The sequence below is a fragment of the Halichoeres trimaculatus genome, unplaced genomic scaffold (genome assembly GCF_033239565.1).
Source record: "Halichoeres trimaculatus isolate MK-OKI-2021-1 unplaced genomic scaffold, fHalTri1.1 fHalTri1_scaffold_12, whole genome shotgun sequence".
In the NCBI taxonomy this organism is placed as follows: domain Eukaryota; kingdom Metazoa; phylum Chordata; class Actinopteri; order Labriformes; family Labridae; genus Halichoeres; species Halichoeres trimaculatus.
In genome coordinates, this window is record NW_027437190.1 from 18,302,649 (window position 1) to 18,327,855 (window position 25,207).

Below are 25,207 nucleotides of genomic sequence, written 5' to 3' on the forward strand. Positions count from 1 at the left end.
AACTAAAGTGAGACTTAAAACAGGATCACGTGTCATAAAAAGGAGCTACACCTGTGCTAAATTGGATTAGATATTTATCAGTTTATTTAATATAGGGTTATGTAAACTGCTGACCAGATTCCAAGGTTGTAATAGTTAACTAAAACGAAACTAAAAAAGAAAACTAAAACTTAAAATACATTGCAGTTAACTCAAACTAATAAAAACTAGAAAAGAAAACAAAAACGATAAGTAAACTAAAACTGTATCTTGTGTTCACAAAACTAACTGAAACTAACCAATATTAAAGACAAAATTCCCATAGTTATAGTTTTTGACAACATTAATAGCCTTTAGGATTTAAATTAATCCGACACATTTTCCCAACTTATTTTACGACAGTTTTCGGCAGTTGTCAGTGCCATATGGCACCATCACAGCGACGTACTGGGACGTGCTTGTTTACGGCACTGACTGGCTGTGCGCTGTGCTGCGACAAAACGTAGAGGAGTAATGAATCAGAGCATCTGTAATAGTTTAATTTCATGTGAGTCTGACTTTATTGTTACAGAGTCCTAGTTTCTAATTATTAAAGCTCATATTATATTGTTTTATACAATTTATGTTTTTATTATTTTTTATTTAATTCATGTTAACATTATTTTATATAATTTATGTTTATATTTTTTATACTAAGTTTATATTATTTTCATGTGTTTAAGGCAGCAGCCAACAGTTCAGTATCAGCATTGACTGAGCAGTGAGCACTATGTTGAACTGGAAAATAAACAGTATTACAAAATATTTACTCTGACCTTTTTGAATCCTGTACCTGGTTAATAAGGTATGAAAAAACTAAAACTAAACTAAAACTAAACTAAAACTAAGCCTTGTTGCAAAAATGAAAACTAAAAACTAGAATGCCCGCTCCAAACCAATTAAAACTAAACTGTAATGGAAAAAATGTCAAAACTAACTAAAACTAAACTATAATGACAAATCCAAAACTATTTTAACCTTGCCAGATTCAAATACATATTTTTGTTGTTTTTAAATAATGATGTACAATTGGATCCATATGAAGAATTAGCATTCATTGCCCTAAAATACATTTAAACATTTGACATGCTTGAGTGGAAGAGATATGAAATAGACTTCAAGAAGCAATTCACAGCAAATGCCTAAATTTCCGTTGTTACCCATCCATGGCTTCTTTTGCAAAGATAATATGATGATAATAAGAGCTATGTAAAAAAATACGGTTTGTGTGTGGTATTTAGGCCCAAGCATCTGAGATGTGAGGATATGATTTGAAACACGCTTTACTGTGAAGTGTAGTGCAGCTAACTTGTCAGTAGAGGGTAGTGTGCCACCAACTTGGACAATCACATCTGAGAGAGCTGTGTAGTGCACTGAATAAATCATAGAGCGCAAACCAATGGCCAAGTCCATACTGATAAGCTGCTGGTGGCAAATCAAGCAGATATCTTGGTGGTGGGCAAAAAGCAGAAAAAGACAGAGGTGAAAGGTGCAGTAATTTCAACAACAATTTTAGAAATAAGGAACACAAAAAGCTGGAGTGATACCAAGGGATAAGAGAGGAGCTTATGGAAATGTGTGGAGTGAAGGCTTGGGTTGGAGCACTGTGACCCCCAAACCTGGGAGCGTGGGCTCTAACAGAGTTCAGAGTCAATATCTGGAATTTCTGACCTGAGCTTGAAGGAGAATACATAAGACCATAAACAATGGAGGGTGGGGGAAGAGATATGAGATACAGTAAGTATCTTTTAAGTAAATTAAGACAGTTGAAAAAAATTGAAAGCAAGCAAGATTAAAAAATAAATAAAAATGAAAGTGAACTTTTTTTTTTCAAGTAACCAACAACAACTTATTTGAAAAATCCACCAGTCAGCACACTAATGCAAAGTTCTTTTGTATATAGCTCGGGAAATAGTGCAAATGAAAACAAAACTGCTTCCTTTAAATACATTGAAATATATACTATTGTAAACACCAGAGGTATTTCATGGTTCAGCCCTGAGTTCAGCAGTCTGATGGCATGGAGAGAGAAACTGTTACAAAATCTTGATATCGTGGTCCTGATGCTGCAGGATCCTCCTCCTTTCAGAGGCCAGCACAGAAAACAGTCCATGGTTGGGATGAGTTGGGTCTTTCACTCTGGTCAGGCTCAGTTTTTGTGCAATGTCCTGGATGGGGAGAAACGAGACCTCAAGAATTTTCTTTGCTGTCCTCACTGACATATCATTAATCATTTTACCAGCCACAACAGAAGCCTGCCAGTTCAAAGACACAATGGAAACCCACCCAACACTTACAAAGATGATTCCAGTTGATCCTCATGGATGAGGGGTGAGTCGCCCAGGGCAAAGATTTTCATATGCTGATTAAATGTGACCTCCAAAGGATGGTACAGCCAAGACTTTGTGTAATATTGCTGACTTTCTTTGATACTTGTGGACAAGGGTGTAGAGAGTACTAAAATATTCTAATCAAGGTCAAGTACTGATACCTTGATGATTTTTTACTTAAGTAGAAGTAAAACACTTCAATCTATTTGATTGTTCGAGCCAAGATCCTTTACGTTACTTGAAAGTCGATATTTAAAATTTGTTTTAGAAGTAGAACAAAAATTAACTAATAAATAATGTTCCGGTAATATCTTGCCACTTCATGTTACTGTATTTATCATGGTGCTGTAAGCATATGAAAATTACTTAGTCACACCGGGGCGAATGTTCTGGAGATTTTATGCTCCGTCAGGGATGAAATAGGGTGACATGGTAAAGATGACGCATTCAGTACACAAAGTATTATTTCTGTCCTCTCCTTCAGCAAGGTTAATATAAATAACCTCCAAAGAACTGATCAAGCCTATGATCTAGGACATGACACCTACTTGCACAACAGGGGCTCTCTCTCAGCTCAGAAAAAAAAACGACTTAAGGGGATACCGTCCAAAGCATACCAAACTCAGAGATAAAAGTGGAGGAAACCAAACAAAAGTCAATATATCAGAAAGCTTCTCAGACAGTAATAAGTCCTGAACACCGTCAGCTGTAGATAACAGGTCATCTTTGTGCAGACTGTTCCTGCGACTTTATGTTTTGACCCCATGGTTACTGTAATGAATACTGCTGGTTCAGGGTCATGCAGACCGATCTAAGGAGGCTAGCAGTTGTAAAAGTTGCTGTCTTTTCTGTTTGGAGCTTCTGTTCTTTTGAATGATGCAGATCACTGTCTGGTTAGAAACTGGATGATCAATGTCACATTTTGGAATTTGGAATGCAACATTACAATGGATCATTACATGTGAAAGAGCAACTGTATGTTTTGTTACTTAGTTACCAGTGATGATTCAATTTTTAGACAAACTTTCCTATCACTTGCAAAGGAAACCTACAAAAAAGTTAGACCGTTGTAGTAATAATGGGGTAACTTGAAGACATTAAATGATTGCCATTGGAAAAACATGAAAAAAAGTAAGGTTGTGAACAATGTGATCTAAAAAAGTGAAAAATATCTTTATAAGTAAATTATGTATAATAATACAATGGACAAATCTGGGGATTAGGTGTAGTCTGAGGTAAGAAGTCCTGACCTGATGACCACCACACAATAACAAAGAGGCAGTTCTGTATGTGACCCTATCTGACTGCTGCGGACTAAATATCTGAGGATTAAAAAGGCGCCACACAGAGGAAGATTTGGTGTGTCGTAATTTATTAGCCATACATTTTTTGACAGTACAAAACAAAGTCATACAGTCAGAAACACCACAAGGCACAGTACAGCAGCACGCGCATACAATTTGTGACATGGTTAACCTTTTAGTCTGATACATGTACCACAAGGTGAAAACAAGTCTTACCAGTTTGAAAGGATCCTGATAAAACTGAAAGACTTCATGAGAGGAAGGTTTAGATGAAGTTTCCATTTAAATCTCATCAAGATTGTTAAGGCTAGTATAATATATGTCTAACACACATTAGGTTTCATTAATCAATATCATAATATCATACAGTACGATACGATACAAGCCCCTCTACAGTACATACATTTTACAGGTGAATAATTTCAATTACTTCATATATGACATCACGCACAGTTCATTTGCAGTTCAATAAAGAGCAGCTTTTCAAACAGTCGTAAAACTCTGAATAGATTCTGTAAACAGTAAAATTAAAGCTTTATGCTTTCTGAAACTGTGACAGTCATAACTTCCAAACTGAATTCTGAATGCAGAATAATAAAACAGAAATCATAGTAATGATTTAAATATGTGCACTGGCACTGACCTGTTTAAACTGGGGAGATACGTAGTTTGGCCTATCTATGGAGGAAAAAAGCTGCAAAAGAAAAATAACATTTATAGAAACTCCCAAACTCATGAACAACATGTGTGACTTGTACCATTAATAAGAGTGATGGAAAAAAAATATAGTTTTTTAAATGTTGAACGAAGGACATAGTTTGAAGTCAAATTTGCCCCAATTTTTTTTCTTCAATTTTCTCACAGACACCTCAGTTATTATTTGTTAGCTTTATCTAAAAACCAAACATTAAATTGAAGTACTCTCCTTTTAATTTAGTTATTTTTCACTTATTTTATGTTAATTTGTACTTATTTTAAAATGTGTTATTCCTATTAATTCTGCATTTATCCTTTTTGCTTGGTACTTCCACCTTTTCATTTCTTAAACCTTATCAAATCATAATAATGTATTATAAGGCAAACAAGTTAAACCTTAATTGATTGTTATAAAAAAAAAAAAAAAACATGTGCAAGCGAAAGAAAATACAATGTACTGAAGTCTCTTTAATTTCATCACGTACATCAGCCAAGCAGCAAGGGAGATCGCTTCATGGTTGCCAGGTATGTGGTTTTCATGCGATATTGGGCATATTTTTTAACACTGCTGCATGTAGCTTTTTTTTTTTTTTTTTTTTGCTGATAGGCTTGTTTTGTCAATTGTGTCATATATTTCTGGCCACCATGGCTAGCTTGAAAGATGGTGCAGTACATGTTCAGCAGATGGAAATACCTATCACTTTAGTTTTGTTGAGAGGAAAAATGACAGCTTCATCATTTTCAGATTCAAATTGTGTTGTAGGTCCTTTTTTTTAATTAGATCAACTTAGACTGGATTTCAAAAATGGTGTCTCTTGTCCTAAGTTAAACAGAATGTGTATTTCATATAGCCTGTAACTTTGATGTGTTCATTGGCTGTAGAAAAAACGCACTTGCGGGCAATTTCACTCATGACATTCATGTGCAAACAAGTTTTTCCTTACCAAACTTTTATAGAAAATGATTTATTGAGTCACCTTTTTCTTATTGGTTGATCAACACCAGAATGTTTTGGTCAACTTTACACAAGACAAGATGGCATCTTATTTGTAAGTTGTTTCCAGAGTCAGGGGAAGTGTTTGATGCCAGCTGCTGAGCCCAGTAAATGGCTGACAAAGAAACTCCAGCTGAAGACTATTGTCTCTGTTCTTTCGGAGCTCCAAAAGAAATAGGCTAAATATGAAATCTGGAGCTCAGTGCTCCTGTACTTTGTGGGGCTCTAATGCTGTTGAACTAGCAATACTTCCCAAGATGTTACTCTATTAAAGCAATTCAAATACAACGACCAAGTTTTACATTACTGACTTATAATTGAGTATAATTTAACAGCCATCAATCCCACTCTTGTTTTAAACACTACTGTAGATGCATAGCATATTTTTTTGGATACTTTTATGGTTTGATTTTTTTTGCAGCTTCTGTCCTCCATACGAAATCAACAATCAAGTGGTCCCCCAGAAGAAAAAAAATCCTTGGCAGAGTATTTTCATATGAGGAAAAAGATACAGTTGAATATCTGAGTTCATTAAAGTCTTTGGTCGATTGGATCGGCTCTGTGGTTAATTTTGTCACGCCTTGGTGTCACTGATTTCACTGCTAAAATGTTTCAAATTCAGCACTGGGCTACTCTATTAGCTATTTCATTTCATTTTTTAACTAGTTCAGTTTGAGAATGTTTTTCTTTCTTTTTTGGGGGGATATACTCAACTATGTAATGGGCTTGTGGTTTCAAACATAAATCAACTTTGAAAACTCTGCTCAACAAGTCTATGGAAAGACACTTGAACTCTTTGGAGGGGAAGCTCTGGTTATGTTTACTTAGACATAGCTTTGTGGTGATGTGATAAAAGCTCCCTCTAGAGGATCATTTAAATAAACAAAACTCTTGGTCTTTTACGAAGTCAACTGGAAGTGGTGATTATTATAACAGTCTTTAAGTAAAGTAGATAAAAACTACAAACCAGACAAAAACATGGAATGAGATCCAGTCAAATATGCTGCATTCATTAAATGTCTGACTTCTGATAATATGGAGAGGAGAAATAAGAGCCCTAAACAAATATTTTCACTAAATTCTGCACAAAGATAACTGACTAAGAAAATACAAAATAAATTAATTTAAAAACAAAAACAAAACCTGCATTTATGAAATAAACTCTTCTTTCCATGTGTTTGGCTGAATATTTCTTAAAACATTTACATAAACAAAATACTAAGTCTCAACTGTACACTGTGCCTCAGCAAATGACCTTGCAGCTTTGAGTTTTACTGTTTCATTACGTTAACTGCACTTGTCACTATGTAAATCTTAAAGAAACGATCCATTCACTTGCTTATTCATCACTCAAGATAAGATAGTAATATTGTAACAAATGCAGGATTAAAAACCTTTAAACTTGCACAATATTCCTCAAAGCAGAGTTTATAGTAATGGAAGAAACATCACATTTGCTGTGTCACTGGATTTCACTCACCAACATGAATACAGAGGTGGAAAGTGTCCAGGCACAGCATTACACATCCACTGTTGAAATTAAAAAAGCACTACAATTGACGGGTTTTTATCGGCACTTTTAAGCTGCTATCACCACCTCCACCGTCACTGAGCTTCATTGAAAAAGCTATCACTTGTTAGCTCTTCAGACCTTTGATTTGCATTCATCCATCCATCCAAGACCCATACTCACATCCTCTCTCTTCTTACTTTCTTTTTGTATAGTTCAGACCACCAACCAGTGATGCAGCTATGGAAAAAACAGACAAATGCCATGAAACACACAAAAAATATGATTAAACAACTTAGAGGTTACATCAAAAACAAATAAAAATTCTGTTTTTACCGTAAACTGCCGGACTTCACCATTATCAACCAAATGATGCTCTGATTCAGGAGTGATGGCATAAGCCAGCCTCTGTTTCAGGACAAAGTGAAAAGAGCAACATATACATGTTAGAAAGTTATTAATAAAATACTAATAACTGCACAAGTTAAAGTTTTCTTAAAGGTCCCATATTGTGCTCCTTTTCTGCGGCTCAATGTGGATCATGGATGTCTTCATGAAATAGTAGTAACATGTTTTGGTCCAAAAAGCCAATAAATCAAGCACCGCAGCATTGTTTCCAGGCTCTCATTGCCCCTCAGTTCAGAACGCTCTGATTTAGTGGGCGTGGCCTTCATATGTAAATGAGCCACTGCTGATACTGCCCTGCTCCAAGTGCACAATGTTTAAAAAACAGCGAAGCTCCTTTACCCTAACATTACAGGCTAAGACAACAGGCTAACTGCAGTTAAATTTAGCATCCTGAAGCTAACACAGAGACAGGGGGGACACTGAGGAAAAGCTCTTACATCTGCTCCACAGCACACAGCATTTAAAATACTCACACTTCAAGGGTCTGAGGTTTGTTGGCAGATGGTATGTAAAGCACCTGGATTCAGAACCAGTCTATTCACTGGCCCTCTGTTGTACTGTCCAAAGTTGGAAAAGCAGTCTGCCGTGAAGTGACTCACACACACATGCACAGTTTTACTGAGTGTAGTTGGCACATTTTCTTGATAAATGAACCCAAGCCACTAAGTCTTGTCTTTTTCCAGGATGGAAAGCGTGTGCATGATGGAACTTTGTGGCTGTTTACAGCCAAAAACAGAGCAGTGATGGCTCTTCAACTTCAGCATTCTCCTCCCCGCTGCTGGAGAGATTTCTCTCCAGCAGTGGGGAGAGGAGTGGGTGGGGAGGGGGTGTGGTGGTATCTGCTCCTGTGGACCAATCAGGTCTGACTTGCTCCTGATTGGTCCAAAAAGGGAATTGCTGACGTCGGCGAATCCCCAAAATCCAAACAGCTCGTTTAAGGTCAGGATTTTATGTTCACAAGCGCTACTAGGTACAGGTTTTGTCATTAAATATCACATTTTTGGGGCTGGGAGGAAAGCCAAAGACCCACAAATTTCACTAAAAGACTTAATAAAGTGATTTTGCATAATATGGGACCTTTAAGTTTTTAGTATTTTAGTGGATTTTACCAGTTTCATTGGAAATTTCACTTACATCACATAACTTTCCAGGCAGTGTGCAGAGTTTGTAGATGGCGTAGAGAGGCACCATTGACATTGAGGACATGGCCAGACACCATCCCACCATATTAGCCCAAGGAGGAAACATGTAGGAGCCATAATGCGGAGGGTTAAACGTGGCAAAGCTCACAGACACCATGAACTGGAAGAAAAGAAGAGTCATATTTCTTAATAACACTTGCAGATTAGCTAGAAACATTTGAGTTGATCTGTTTGACTTAGTCCCTCTCAAACACTCAGGTCTGTTGGATTCTTGGCAGCAGTGTGTTGTTGTAAAAGAAAATATTTGCTCTTATTCCAAATTATCTTTGTTAGGATTTCAATTTCAATTGCATCAGTGTATGGACTTACGAGAAGGAAGCAGGGGCTGACAAACTTCCAGCACAGCCTCCAGTACAGTCCTGGTCTTTGGCCAATCATCTCCTCGATGTCATCACTGAAGCGGTCCACTCCTGGAACACATGGAAGTACTTGATGACTCCCCAAAAACATAAGCACAGCTGTTGGTAATTTTGTTAGATAAACTAACAGTACTGAGTTTCAGGACAGTATCAAGTTTGGTGTGCAGACCTGGTGTTTGTTGCATGTGTTGTGCATGTGCAAATTATGACTCAGGAAGACTCAAAATTAAGTTCACCCTCTGATGTTTTGTGTTAACTAAAGTCAATCTGGAGCACAATTTTTACCTTCACATGATTTGCTCTGTCTCATAAAGCCTGCCTTCCTTTTTTATTTCATTCCTTCTTGTCTGGAGGGCATCCCTCTGCAGAAAATGTATCCAGGCTAATGAGGAGGTATTGGGCAAGGGTAGCTGTGCTTCGTTGTGGACAGCAGAACGAAAGACCAGAGGTTAAGAGTTTTCTGTCAGCTGTTATGAGGATGGGGGTAAAAAGCCTGATAAAGCCTTGGGCTTGATATATCTGCCTTGCCAAGGTTAGGACCTGCCAAAGTCGGGCAATATGCTGACCTCACTGCCTGAGGCTTGGATAGATTTTAGCCCTGAATGGGTCCTTCAGTAGTCAGGTTAAGTAGACATTAGACAAGATACTTAATACAGAAGTTCAGGTCAAGCATTCACCCTCACCTGAGACTGGTTTATATAATATTTTCCTCTGGTTGCCTTTTTTTAAAAATAAATAAATAAAATAAATCATACTAGTAAGAATCACATTTGAGGGATTTCTGTAGGTGCTAAGCAAAATATTTAAGAGCACACTTTAGGAAACAGTTTGTCTTCAGATGACCAAACACATAGGGCTCTTATTTTGTGGCACAGCACAGGGGGCGCAAGCCTTGCACACCCTGCGCAGTGCTTATTTCGTGAGGCGCACCGCCTTGCGCTGCCAATTTGACAATTTGGTAGACCGTCCGTGCAGAGATGGGTGTGATGGCGCACCATGGGGAGTTGACGGCGCACCAGGGGGAGGTGTCGGCAGATTCATGTTGGCGCAGTGACAATTTCTTGCCAAAAACAGTGCAGAAAGTGCGCTGAAAGCTCACCAGCTCCAACCTGGTCTATTCTCGGCGCAAAGTGGAGCACACCCTCCGCAGCTGCAATTTGGTGACAGGCGCACATGTGCGCACATGTCATCAAAGCCTCAGAGGCAGGTTTCCAGAGTGTCACGCACATTTTAATGCAATAAACAATCACAGCAATCACTATTTAATGTAACTGTCTGAACCAGCATATACATTTATATCTATATTAACTGTCCTGTCATATCTGATGTCAGATTCAAACCGTTTGTCATAATGGAAAGTTAACCTGACGCCAACTGGAAGTTTGATGCACATCTTACAATTAAACAATAAACAGCCTTAACATCTGATACAGAGTAAATATCTGGTTCTCTCATTCCATTTAATTCAAAGAAAAGAGGGAGAGAAAAGACAAAGAAAAAAGAGACAAAATAAATGTATGTCACTCATTATCTCATTATGTATGTCATCACATTATTGTAAGGGGGATGAGGTGGAGACACCACGAGAGTATACAGTATAACACCAAAGGTTCTGCTATTTGGCGATGACAAACCAGGAGTGCAGGTGGATCAAAAGTATTCTGAATGGATAAGCCAGCTGTGTAACTGTCTCTTAATTTTGTACTCCTATTAATGACAAAGGAACAGATAAAATCTGTCCCGGGAGCTGACCCACAAGGTGACGCGCCTCGTGTCCTCCAATGCGTCCCGCTGTCCATTCACCTGCTGCAGGGACAGCGGCTCTGACCGTCTCCGCTGCCGGCTCTTTCCAGCACACTGTTTCCGCGGTGCTGAGGATCACTCAGACCAATCAGACGCTGCGCCTCGGCCGCAGGGCATTTAAAGGCGAGGACTAGCGCTCATTTGATTGGTGAAAACAGCGCTCGGCTGTGTTAAACCCACTCACGGCTTTTCTCCTCCCTCTTTGCCATTTGCGCGGAGGGAGGCGTGGAAGCGCACCTCTGCACCTTGACTGCGCCTTGACTGCGCCTTGACTGCGCCTTGACTGCGCCTTGACTGCGCCTTGACTGCGCCTCTCTTGGCACTGCAGGAAACTTGCAAAGTGCGCCGGTCCCACCCTGTCCGCGCGGCACAGGCCGGCGCAGGGCAGGTGCGCCTGCGCTTGCGGCTGGTCTACGAAATTAGAGCCTATAGAAACACGGAATGAAGAGGGGGGAATGTAGCTTACTGATTAGCTTCACAGGCCGTAATTTCTTATGACTTAAATCTTTTTGTCAGTATTGTCTTCCTAGAGCAAAAGATAAAAAGAACAAGAGAGATGGCCAAATATAATACACTTCTTTTGTGAAACAAAGAAGGTAGAACTCATTGGTATTTGGTGTGTTTAAAAACTTAAACCAAAATAATAATAAACATTGACATGAGCACATCAACACAAACATTGTAGAGATAATCTCAAAACTGTGTTTAATTGAGTGCTTATAGAGTTTGGACATCTGGAGAGACACTGACTTTGTTGTCGCCTCCACTTGCCACCCACAACAATCATCCACCTAGCTATTAGACAGCTGACTCCTGTCAGTGACAAATGGGAAGAGCTCATTCCCCAGCAGCAATTGGCTTTATGTGGTGGCTCAGCGCCGCTCAGTGAACACAGAGGTAACACTGGCAGCAGTCATAACTCAACCCAACACAGATATAGGTTATCCTTATGCTTTCACAACACATGCACAGAAGCTGAAGAGGCCAAAACCATTATTGGCCATAAACCCTGTTACTGAGGTGTCCTCACATCTAATAGAACGGTGTGTCATTGAGTCACAGCTCTCCTAAACCAACAGATTTCTCATCAAAGCCTTAATATAGCATCAGCGTTGCTGACCATGAAAACATGAAAACATGAATCATCGGTTTCTCTTTCCTCTTTTGTGCTGTCAATCTGTCTCACCGTAAAACCAAGCAATGCCAATGGCTTCAATAAGCACTCCAAAGAGAATCGATGTCCCCGCAGCAAAGTAGTCCAGAAGAGTGAACACATACATCCCACCCTGGGGAGATATCAAGAATGAATGGTTATTTTCTTATTGTATTACAGTCAGCATGCAGGTTGGCTACAGTAGAAATACAGAAGCTTGATATAAACAAATAAACTTATTGATCTCCATCAGTCAGACTACAGAACAAAGACAAAAACTATCAGCCAAACCAAACAAGATCAACAGACTGTGTGGTGTGCTGCTTACATTTGTGACACAGAAGAGTGATATTAGAAAGGTGGCTGCAACGATGAAGAGTGTGAACACCTCTCTGTGCTTGTGGAGGCATTTGAACTCATCAATCAGCCCGGTGATCACTGATTCCATCCCACCCATCTGCAAGACAGGACAAGAGTTAGACATACAAAGTCAGAGGCTGTAGATTACTAAACTTTCCCCAATTGCTACCTGAAAGTGCTGCTGCTCATTAAGTCACTATTCATTAAGTCATCATTCATGTCCTTTGGCTGAAATAATAGGTGTGTATGAGAGGTTTGGTGCAAACTTACAGCACTGTCAATGCCCAGTGTCAAAAGCATGATGAAGAAGATAACAGCCCATATTGATGAACCGGGTAGTGTTGCAATGGCTTCTGGGTAGATGACGAACACCAAACCAGCCCCTAAAGAACAAAAAAAGGGAAAGCAAAACAAAGCACAAAAGAGCAATAAATACCTTTGTACTGACACGTCATGCAGAAAAGAAATTATAACTGTTGGTTAGAGTACGGGGTTTTTTTTTTCTCTGAGCTACTTATTTCCTGTTCGTTTAATAGGAATATCTGAGGTTAGAAAACATTCAGAAAGCTGTCAAAATCAAGCAAAGTTTATTCAACAAAGGATTTGATAAACTTTAGGACAAGTGGTCCAAGGCTAAAACAATGGCTAAAGCTTGCAGAGTTAGTACCACCAGCCTTGGGTTCTCCTTGTTGGTTAATGCTTGTGCAGAGCATCAAATCCTCTACTCAAGTGACTTTGTGCCAACCAAATACAGCCTAAATACAACTTACAGCAACTTGGACTATTCTTTTGCTTGCAAGTGAGGGTCTTTGTTCAGTCAACTAAATGTGCACATCACTGAGTACAAGTATCCAGAAAGCTGTGACCGAGCTTGATGGAAACATTACTGATAGATATCAAAACCTTACCATCTCTGGCAACTTTGTCCAGGGGCACGTTATGCTTGTGAGACATGTATCCCAGGAAAGAGAAGACCACAAACCCAGAGAAGAAACTGGTCAGAGAGTTGATGGAGCTGGTAATGATGGCGTCTCTGGATCAATTAGATCAAATGAAGAAAGAGCAGTCAAGAATGACAAAGAAAATCCACAGTTCATTATTTGTTTATCAGCCATCCCACAATCAATATGACCAATATTGATCAGTCAATCGATCAACAAGTCAAATGAGGAGAGTGTCTGAGGTGTGCCGAAGCCTACTTTTCTCTGCTTTGATGTGAAAACTATACTGAGTACCCTTAATGATGTCCACTGCAAAAAAGTTTCCTTGATAGATTTTATGGATCAGGCAGGAAATCAATATTCCTCTGTTATGAGACAGACTTAAAGGCTGTGGGGATTGAGGAAAAGCCAACAAGTGCAGGGTACAAGTCATTTAGTAAGAGAGATGACAAGGCTTAACTATCCACAGCGAAAAACAATCTTACTTAAATTTTAGAAATATATTCCTCAAATTCTGACACTTGAAAGCATTACACATTAGCCTTTTGCCCAAGAAGGATTTTTAAGGTGAACAGAGTCATGTCAGACACAATAAATGTTTAAGAAGGGTATAAAAGCCTCCTGCAGAGTGCTGATGGTTTCAGCGAGTGCATCAGTTTTGATTGGTGTTACGGCTGTCTGTTGCACAGCATGGTGTCAAAGACATAGCGGGTTTCAAGGACCTCAAAGGTTCTTGTAATTCACCTGTTTGTGTCACCGGCATGTGTTTCTATGTGTGTGTGTGTGTGTGTGTGAGCAATTCCCAGGCTGATCTCCATCTTGTAAACCCCCTCTTGTCTCCCCCACCTCTGTGGCTTCACCTGTAGCAGTTGTTGCTGAATTTGTTGTAGCTGGAAAAGGCAATTAGCACACCAAACCCCACTCCCAGAGAGAAACAGATCTGTGTCGCAGCCTCAATCCAGACCTGGGGAGCAACAGAGCAAGCACACTTGTGTGAAGCGGCAAACAAAAGGCACAGGAGAGGAAAAAAGCCATTATTAGGGATAATTGCAGGAAACTCATTCAACGGCAGTAGATGAAAGACGCTAGTGAATACGGGGGGTAATTTTGCAAATTACCGCTCCATGCATCTACCTAATCTAATTCTCTGATTGCTGCCATGCATCTCGCTATCTCTCTCCATCTGTCTTCACTCTTGTGCTCCATAACTGCATCCTTTAGTCCAGTATTATCACTTATTGAGCTCCTTGGTCCTTATTAAGATAAATCTGATTGTTTGATGAAATAGTCGATTAACGATTGGGGAAAATATTTTGAACATTTCTCTCACAAATTTCTATCATTAATTTTTAACACCCATGTGAAATGATGTTTTACTGGTTGTAGTTGGTCCTGTTAAGTAAAGTTCACAGGCAAAATTGTGTTGGGCCAGAATAATGCCATTGAGCAGTGACTGCACTAAAATCTCTAAGTCAAAGCCTAGCAAAGTCCTTTTTATCAACCCCACTTTGATAATAACAAAGCTTAATCTGAAAATGTCAAGGTATTCTTTTAAAGTCGCTTTTATTTCCTTCTCCTCTTGTACCCTAAGCGTGCTCAGTTTGATCGGGTACCCCGTCTCTCCTTTCACATACTCACCTTGGCATCACAGAGTCTCAGGAAGTCCACAGAGAGGTAAGCCTTAATGCCATCGATGGCTCCAGGCAGAGTGACTCCCCGGATCAGCAGTACAGTCAGGACCACATAGGGCATGGTGGCTGTGATCCACACAACCTGAAAGAGTCACACAAGGTAGACACACGTGCAGGTGCACACTTTAAGATTACACACGCAGAGAAAACAAGCCTAAGTTCATAAATATACCAGCACAGACACCACCTTATACACAAAGTGTCGAGTTTATTGGCAAAGCTTGAACTTGAAGCCACAATTCTGTACGTCAAAGTTCTTTAAGCTTGTGCTTCATTTGAAATGATTCATGCCTCTTTTTTAATCCAGGATTTGACTGTAGCAGGTTTTAAATTTCCACAGTGTAATTTCCTACCTTTCCAGAGGTCTTGACACCCTTCCAAAGACTAAAGTAGAGCAGGACGATCACTACAGCAAGACAAGAAGTCAACTGCCAGCGGGGACGCCCCAGATCATGGATCCCATCGCTATCCTGGATGTGGAGGACAGCTCGACTGAGGGAAGAAAACATGCATGTATCAGGAAATACTTCAAAGGTAGGTCAGCATGTTGATCTACGCTTAGCAGTAAAAGTGCAGCAATTGGTGTTTGGTAGGTTGTTTCTTGGTTACAACAAGGATTCTAGTCAATAAATCTTATACCACTGGAAAGCCTGATTATTTCTCCCCTTAAACAGCGCCACATTTGAAAGAAACATGCATTTGTTGAATGAGCAGCAGTGTTTAGGATGGGAAATATTTGCCAAATCTTCTCTGCCAATGCCAAACAGCTTATTCTGAAAATGGCTGGATAAAGCAGACAATTTACTGATTACTTTTCATTGTAGATTTTTTTTTTCTTAGCAAGTACTCAAACTAAGATAAGCGCTATCCATCTTTAAAAGGAGGAGAGCTCTAGTTCCTAGTTCCAAGTTCCAAGCCATTACTAACCTGGCCACACCACATCAAAATAAAGGAGTGACCCTGAATGAACTGATCCAGGAACTGCTGAGGGGTGCCTTCAGCAACCATATGGCAATGTTCTGTGCAGGTTACCGCTGAAGCGCTTCTGAACATCATTATTATTCACAACAGTTGAGCTCCTTGCTTTTGGTCTTCTGGCTCGAAAACCAACACCTGGATTTTTTGGACGCTGAGAATATATATTTCACTGGTGACAGGGGATATTTAAGATGCCACAAGGAAATCTGGCTTTATCAGGCATTCCTATGTCTGTTGCATGTATTGCTGCAATATGTTTCCTCAAGATAAATTGAAAAGGCCTCAAATATCAGGACAACCTGCAGCTGCAGAAACTGACACGATGAAGTTTGTTACACAGATTAGAGAATATATTTTCATGTCAGCATAGATAAAATGAAATAGATGAGTTCAAAGTATCACATGTAAGTTAGTATATGACTGAACATACTTTGATTTGGATTATTTAAGGCTTGAAAAACAGAGGAGGCTGAAAGTTATTCGCCAATATTCATCTAATGTGGTCAAATCGTCTGCAGGTGCTTGTATGTAAATAGCACAGTATATTTTCAGATTTACGGATCACATGCCTCAACTGTCACAACACATCTTCCTCTCACTTGTTAGAAAAAGAGACACCTGCTCGTCTTTGCAGGGATGTAGGCTTCATGAGTCGATGCAGCCAAATGCTAGAAATTGTACCTGACGTTCATCAAAATGTTATAACTTATCTTGAATTTTAGACTTTTGTTGATTAATGAAAGCATCAAACCTTCTCTGTACTGTTTTACAACATGTCGATTTTTCTCTCACGCAGTTCCTGTTGTGGAATTTGTGGAGGTTATACAAATATTTAAAGTCGAAGCCCAGCCAATATGTCAGAATCAGCCCCAAACTGGATTTAAAATTATAGACTACTTTTTTTTTTTAAGCAGGACTGACCATTTATCAAACATTTAAAAGACACAAAAGAGCGTTAGTTCAGGCCAACTTACTCAAAGTACTCCTGAGCAGGGGTGGCCTTGTAAATGTCACTGACCGAGCTGTTGTCAGCCCAGTCAGAGCAGTTTGGACTGTTCCACGTGTTGTTGCAGTGGACCCACGGCAGCTCACCAGTGAACGATGAGAAAAGGTAGAAGAGTGCCCAGGAGATGATGACATTATAGTAGAAACCAACATAGAGTGAAATGAGGATCACTGTAAAGCCCACACCTGTTGGAAGGAGAAAACCGCTCATATTAGCAGACATTTGAAGGCAGAAGAAGAAAATAACATTTTGTAAATATCTAGCAACTAGAATATTCAAGATATTTTGGGCGGTAAACCCTTTAGGTCAGCCAAAAAAAGATAAAACAATGTTGGAACGAACAGAAAACCAGCGTGAGGTGGGCAGAGTCTGAGCTCTTCAATCACATTTTTTTAGACCAAAGATCTAGGGTTGGGAATTGAAAACAGGTTCCTGTTGAGAACCGATAAGAAATGTTTCAGTTCATTTATATCGTTAGCCTTTGTGCTAAATGATTCCCTTATCAATTCTTTACAATGTGCCAGAGCTGCAGTACCTTACATGACTAGTCTGCCACAGCTTTCTTAGCTTGGCAGTTAGATAGCATTTCCCAAGAAAACCCTGTTCAAGGATTTCTAGCTTGAAATTTTGCAGACGAACTGGACACAGAAATCTACATTACTCTCGCACAGGAGATTCCTATTCAATACATTCAAACTAAACAAAATAGTGCTAGCTTGATGCTAATGTGTACGGGAAATTGCATTGATACGTTAGCACTTAGCATATATCGGTATAACTTTGGCTTCAGAGTAGAATTTCAACTTTCATCACTGAGGCATATCACAGTTACTCTTTTAAACAATACTGAGAACTCCAAATGTCATAATACTTCAAGGCAAATGAAAGAAAAGTTAGGCTCATGGCTGGCTTCATGGCTACGGCAAGGTTCCAAACAACTTAAATAATGCTATAACCACTTTGAGACACTAGATGGTTTACTTGAGTCTTTTACTTATTTCTTTATATTTACGCCCAGAGATATCCAGATCCAGTGACCAATAACATATTTATTCACTTGAAAAAGAAGGAATTGATATGGGAACTGATAAAGAATTGAATCGATAACAGAATTGATAAGGGCATTGATATCAAAAAAATCTTATCAATGCCCATCCCTACAAAGATCCTCCAAAAAGAAGCACTTGGTACTAAGTGATGATGGTAGAGAAAATTCTGAATAATAACAATACAAGAGGGCATCGTAGAAATCAAAATGCAAGATTCAAAAGACATGATCCAGCCAGGGGAAATCTTGAAAAGTGTGTACATGTACTAAACTGAAATTACAAGAAATGAATGAACAGCAACATTTATCCAGTCATCAAAATGAAACTAGAATGAGATACAACCTTCAAATTTCTCACAGCTGGCTTCATATTTTGTGATTTAACTGGGTGTGGCAAACCACTCTGGACTATGGTGATTTGCTATTTATGAATGCACCCGAAAAATAAGAGAAAAAAATGGATTCTGTGTATCACTGTGCTCTAGGTTTTATAACTGGCTATGGATATGGTGTCCATCACTGTCTACTGTATGCTGCTGCAAACCGTCCCTCCCTGTCCGTCTGTAGACCCTCTCACCTGCTACTCTTCATCTACAAATCTGTTCTTGGGCTGCTTCCATCTTTTTTTGACCACGTATTTGATCAGGTCTAGTAACTGTTGTGGACTTTGCTCACAGAGTTTTATTAAAATGTTTGTTCCTAGAGTCAGAACAGAACTGGGTAAAACAGCCTTTAAATATGCCGCCCCCTCTACATGGAATACTTTCTCGATGGATTTTAGACTAACAGAACTGGTCACTGTTGGTGAATTTAAGACTTTGTTAACGGACCAACAGAGAGCTAGCCTTGGACAATGTGACTGTTTTAATTCTTGACTGCTTCTTATTTTGTTTTGAATTGGTGTTTCCTGAACGGGTTGGTTTCGATGTGCTGATGACTGAATGTATTTGTTATTTTTATTGTGTAACTGTCTGCTGCAGCCATGCCAGGTCCCTCTTGAAAAAAGAGATTTCAAATCTCAATGAGGCTTTTATCTGATTAAATAAAGGATAAAATAACAAGTAAATCTCTGACACTTTAAGTTATAGAAAGTTGTCATTGTGAAGTATTCTCCGTTTACTTCTGACTTCACCAGAGGAGGAGAGTAACAGGCCTTAAACTGACCCTTGAGGAATTCTGTGGATTAAACAAAACATAAAAGAAGGAGTTTTCTTGTTTGTTTTTCTTTTAAGTAATAAATAAAATATTTTATTTGACTGATAGGAGTACAATAAGGTAAGAGCAGACACTTTTCAACCAACGCAATATCAAAGATACCTGTAGCGTGAAAAGTAAAACTCAGCTTTCACCATTGTCAAAGCTGTCTCAGTACTGTGCAGAGGTATTTTGCCATTTACAGCCATTGTGAATCAGCACAAAGGCCATACACTCTTTACACTTAGGAATCAAACTTCTGTATTTTTTGCATTGTGGGGTGACATACCACCAGCAGAAAGAGAAATAGCTCACTCAGTGTGAGCACAGTCACCTTTGAAGGATCTTTATGGACTTGAAGTAAAAAGCACTACTTCTAAAGATCCCCTCCTCATGCCTGTTTAATATCAACCCATCTGCCCTTTCTGTAAATCTGAAACCCTGACCACTCTTCTAAGGCTAAATTTAATCGTTAACCTTTGCTGGAGACATGACCACAACTGTGCCTTATTGAATCCTTTGTTATGTGGATGTGATATTTGTCCAGGCAGCGATGCCTCTTATTAGCACCACACGCAGTCATGTTATCTCTCCTGCTCGGCCATCTCTCCCTTTCTCAGTCATTTTCTTGAAATGCATTGATCCTGAGAGGAAACCAGCTTGTTGATCAGAATAATTACTGTCAATATGGGCATGTGTATGTGTGTATTTGAATAATTACAGTTATCCTCCCGCTGAGAGACAGGGAGAGAGTGAAGCATGTGATTAGAGCGTCAACCTACTCAGTGTGGTCCCTAACAGACGGCACATGGGCACACATAGGAGGCTCACAGGCACACAGACACACATGAAGAAGCACAAACACACACTGTGGGCCACCTTCAGACCAGCAAGGACAGGATGCAACAGAAGACAGCGGTATGGCTTCAAATCCTGAAGCAACAGATGGTCTGGTGGAAATAATGGTGTTTGAGGTTGGGATTTCTTGAAGCTTTAGAATACAGCAGTGTGTCAAATATGGTTTAAAGGGAAACTACAACTTAGGATAAATGATTAAAAGAATAATATTAGTGTGATTTTTGTAATAAATAAATATAATGATTGAAATATCAACCATATTCAAACTTTGCAACTTTATCAAAGCAGAAAAAGTGGAACTATTCAAAGTGCTTTATTATATTTTTGAATGTTTATTCCTCCGCCAGCTTTGATGTCATCTTCCAAAGATGTGCTTTGCTCAGCGATGTGTCGAAAAGTACCCTAAGAGACTGTCATCAAATGTTCCATGCCACTATTTGACAGAAGGATTTGGACAATCAGGACAAGAGTCTAAAAGCCCAATTTTCATTTGCTTTCCATCTGAGTGCCAGCACAACCTGATGTGGTGCGGAGGATAAACAATGCCTGTCGCTGCTCAGCGTGGAGATGAGCAGACAAAAGAGACTGGCATGCGGACAGACAGGCATGTGGGCAGACAAGCAGACAGAGACATGTACATATTAAAGAAAGTTTACTATCAGATGGATAGATCAGCACGTAGGCAGACGGACAGAAGGACAGATTGCCTCCATGTCATGTCATGGCAGAGTTCTTACACATGTGCAAGCAGACAGGTGTCAAAATAAGGTATTTTGCATGTGTGGGTGCGTGTCTATCTGTACATCAATGTCATAAAGAATGTCACCTCCTACCTTTGAATATTGGGCAGATCTTCCAGACCCCTGCTGCCCCCTCTCTGTTATACTGTCCCAGAGCCAGCTCCATGTAGAAGAGAGGCATGCCTGCTATCACCATGAAGAACAGGTAGGGCACCAGGAATGCACCTGCGCAAACAAAAGCCATCCTCTGAATTAATAAAGGCATGGATTTAAAAGGGACCTTTAAAAGTTGGAACTTTGTGACTTTACGGAAACTTTGTTAACTGTTTTGCCCAATTATGCAAATTTTACCTCAAACAAACTGATGCCTAAGTGAAGACCTGCACTCACTGTCAGTCACCCAACCCCTCACCCTTGACTTTGATATGTCCCCTTACACTTGAAGCAAATTAGTACATGCCTGGTTGACAGACAGAGCCCACGTAGACATAGTTTCAAGTACAAGGGTGTCAGCTGTTACTGTAACAGTTTAGGGCAAATTTAGTGAAACTTTCAGACACTTTTTCAGAGTATCTCTAAAGCACAAGCATGGAGATGATAGAATCTCAAACAAGTTATTATATTTCATGATACTTGTTCAGACAGAGGAGAAGATATATGATAGTTTGGGTTGTGTCAGCAATCAAACATCAAACTAGAGCCCGACCAATTAATCGGTCGGGCCGATTATGCCTATCACCGATTAATTGACATCGGCCAAAACGTAGCCGATTATAAGAATTTTTGCTCCACAGAGATTCCGTTGCTCCTTCTCCCGTGTGTTGGGCTGCACGCTGCCCGAGTGCCCGCCCCCTCCGTCCACCATTATAAAATGTAAGACTTTAGAGTGACGTTTTAACATCGTGTTAGTTGCTTTTTTTGTGAGATAAACAGAGATAAATGCTACTGTTAATTCACACGTCCACCATTATCTAATGTAAGACTATAATACAGCATTTTAACTTTGTGTAAGTTGCTCATTTTTTCTTTACATTTTAAATTTTTTTTATACTTACTGTGTTTAAAGTTTGACCTCTTTATTTAAGGTTTTTACAGTTTGCCTCCTTGGTTTATCGTGTTTACAGCTTGTTCTTATTTATCATTGGTTAACACTACAGTTCTTATGTTGACAGTTTTATAATTTAAGTTCCTTGTCTTAATTTAATAGTGTTCTGTCTCTGTCTTGAATCATATGGGTATTTTAATGATTTGTGATTATATACAGTATATATCCTGTGTATATCAATGAATTTACTATATATATCAGCCGATATATCGGATATGGGCCGATATATTGGATATGGGCTGATATATTGGATATCGGCTTTTTTTTGCCCCCAGTATCGGTATCAGCATCGGCCCCAAAAATCCCATATCAGTCGGGCTCTACATCAAACATCTGGTTTGCAGCTGGTCAAGAACCTCTGTTTATGTTCTTTTATCTCTTTTTGTTCAGGGATCAAATAAAAGCACAATATTATAACACTTAACTAATCATTTTGAGCTAGGTGTCATGGAAAATGTTACTTTTTTGTTCACAGGTATGGCAACGTTCTGGATTGAAGCAACACACGGTCACCGTTGACAATGGCTACAGTATCACTGACAGCTCTTGAACATAATGAAAGCTCTATGTTAAACAGCCATAATTAGTGGCTGTGATTGATGGTGCTAATCTATTCAAAGCAGCTGTGGTGTTTTCCCCCCTATTTTGATCTCTGTGAAGAGCTAAAAAACTACAACAGCAACCAGTGAGCAAAAGGAGCTGAGATTTAAATTTAACAAATAATAAGCACATGAATGTCCACTAGCAGACAAGTGCAGTGCACTTTGCAGGTAAGAAGGTAAAATCATCAGATTATGTTAGCTCTGTGTGAATAAGTCCCTCCATATTCCACCCCATCCTTATTTTCCTCATACACCACTTTCCCCAAATATCAAGCCTTTAACTCTTTACTTCATGGCTCTTTTCTCAGACATTTAACCCATTTCTCCCGGACACTCTCTGACAGCGGACCATTCAGACATGATCTGGCCACCTTACCTCCTCCATTCTTGTAGCAGAGGTATGGGAATCTCCAGACATTGGCTAGATCTACAGCAAACCCGATCACAGACAGGAGGAAGTCAATTTTCTTTCCCCAGGTCTCCCTCTCCTCCTCCCCACTGGGAACGGTCTGATTGGGAGCAGGAGCCACAAGGGCAGTGGAGGTGAACTGAACCCCATTCTGCTCCTTCACCAAGATCAGCTCCACCTTATAACAAGTCAAGGAAGAAATATTCAACAAGATGCAAAAGGTGTATAAAACACAATGAGGTACACTATGACTAATTCCTGTTATATATTATGATAAATACACATTTACTCAGTTTTATCTGTTTAAAACATTTTCAATACATCAAAAACATGTAAGGAAAAATTAGAGTGCACCAGATAGAGGCTCACAAATTGAGCATATAAACCTATGCCCAATGAAGTACAGCATATTTAATGTAACGACTGAGCACTGGGTCACCCAGTGATTTCCTCACTTCCTGCTCATTTTAACCTCTAGATACACATAGAAGGACATTTTGCCTCTGAGTAAATGTTACCACTTGTGTCATTATGACTTACCCTAGCTTGTTGGATTCTCATAAATTAAACAAGACAGACCATTTCAGAGAGAAATGCACTTAATTAAGAAGCTTGCACCATGCAGTGATGCAATTAGGTTTTCTTAATCAGAATGAACAGCGTATCATTAACCCCACTACAAATGTGTCAGAACTGCACTGACCTCTTTGGGGCCCATTGTGTTGGAGGTGGGTTTTTCTGGAGCTACAACGGAGGACATCAGGCCAACAGGGACTCTCTCTGAGAGCATGGAGGGGGGCACAGACTTGGGGAGTGAGATGCCAGCAGTTGAAAGAAAGGAAGGAAGGCACAGCTGGAGAGGAGTGGAGAAAGAAAAGATAACATGAAACTTTTTTTCATTTGGAAAAATAGTGTAGAGATTTAAAAGTGTTCAAATTGTGAACTGGTGAAAAAAAATGCCACAAAAGCAAAATTATATAAAATCATGACTGAAAAATAAGAAATCAAATATTGGAAATGGCTGGTTATAAAGAAGCTGATACTATTTTTTACAGCTCATTAGTATTCATGAAAGAAAAAAAAAAATCACAGAGCTCCTTTTTTTCAGTTGTTCATTTATTTCAAGCTTCAGATGTGTAGCCTTAAGTTACTCAATATCAAGAGATGTACCATACATACCATGAGAAGCAGAGGTGTGGAAAAAAGTGACAGAGTGATGGATCTATGGCTGTGGGCGTGGGGCAGCTTCTCTAAATGGTCATGATAGTCTGCTCATTTTATTTCACACTTGTTGATCGCCATTTTGCTCACAGATATGGCCCTGTGTCCACAAGCATCATCCATCCACTGTCTATCATTCTAATTCAACACTAATAAATGAATAATGTTCATGAAAAAAAGCGCAGAAATGAGGAGATTTTCTTTTCAAAAACAAATCAGGTCTTGGGAATGAACAATCAGTATCAGCAAAGTGAAAATGATTTTTTCTGCACATAAAACTGATTTCAGTTTTATTTTGAAAATCTCATTTTTTTGTGATCCAAAAACCAATTTACTCTTAAATACTTCTAAAGATTTTTTAAACCTTAGATTTAAAACAACACAATCTCTTCAGCTCTCACCAGCATTCAAACTTCACCAAAGTGCTTAAATGCTGCCAAATACAACTCCATGCTCTGAATTATTATTTTAAGATTTTATCAGAATATTACTTTAATCTTAAGACAAAAGTGTTATAATAAATGAAATGCAAATACAGTTTTATTTCAGATTGTACAATTACTTAAATTCTTTAAAAAAAATTCTCAGATTTCAAAAGAATTATTGATAAACACTTACTTTTTTGGATGAAAGCCTTTTTTGCTTTTGCTGATGATTTAATTCCAGCTGCGTCTGTGTTTCTTAAAGCTCTGCAAATGGACGCTGACCATATTTACGCAAACTGTCCTCGAGAAGTTAGAGTTGAACCCAGGTTTGAGCAAAAACATAAAAAAGACAGCAAGGACAAAAAGATGAGGAGGTGAGGACAGTAAAAATAAAAGTCTCTCACAAAGTGTGATGAGTTAGAACAGGCTCTTTGGCTCCAGTGACAGACACACTGAGCCCAGAGTACCCTGTGGTCTGGTATGGAGATCTGCCTGCGATACCACTCTTGTATGAGAAACAATCACCAGCTACCCTCTTCCCCGTCACTCTCCTCCCTCTCCCTCCCATTCCAAGCTTCATCTGTTACTCCTCCTCTCTGCCTTCACTGCATATTTTCTGACCTGTTTCTCTGATGACTTTTTCACTCTGTGGATGCAAATCTGTGAATGCAGCATAAAGCAATTCATTGCTTCAACATGGAAGCAGATAGGATGAGATTTCATTCCAGTGTGATGTATTTTAACGTTCTCTCATCACCACCAAGAGCACATTATAGGAAATGTTCCCTGATCTTTTTTTGGCAGAAGTTAAACATGTAAGTACCTGCTGGATGATGTGATCCTTATGGGACT

The 25,207-nt window shown here is 39.2% G+C and overlaps 1 protein-coding gene across 1 annotated transcript; it reads right to left on the reverse strand.

Annotated features, from left to right (window-relative positions):
- Window positions 1–3,720: 3,720 nt before the first annotated feature.
- slc6a3 (solute carrier family 6 member 3) lies at window positions 3,721–24,846 on the reverse strand. The gene is made up of 16 exons (XM_074683778.1): window positions 24,549–24,846; window positions 23,413–23,562; window positions 22,677–22,887; window positions 20,687–20,818; window positions 16,722–16,938; window positions 15,123–15,261; window positions 14,717–14,851; window positions 13,939–14,042; window positions 13,046–13,170; window positions 12,408–12,520; window positions 12,106–12,234; window positions 11,811–11,910; window positions 8,772–8,872; window positions 8,395–8,562; window positions 7,189–7,260; window positions 3,721–7,092 (listed from the first exon to the last, which is right to left on the reverse strand). The coding sequence occupies exons 2-16, from the start codon at window positions 23,497–23,499 to the stop codon at window positions 7,069–7,071; spliced, it is 1,857 nt and encodes a 618-aa protein (XP_074539879.1). The 5' UTR covers window positions 23,500–23,562; window positions 24,549–24,846; the 3' UTR covers window positions 3,721–7,068.
- Window positions 24,847–25,207: the final 361 nt, after the last annotated feature.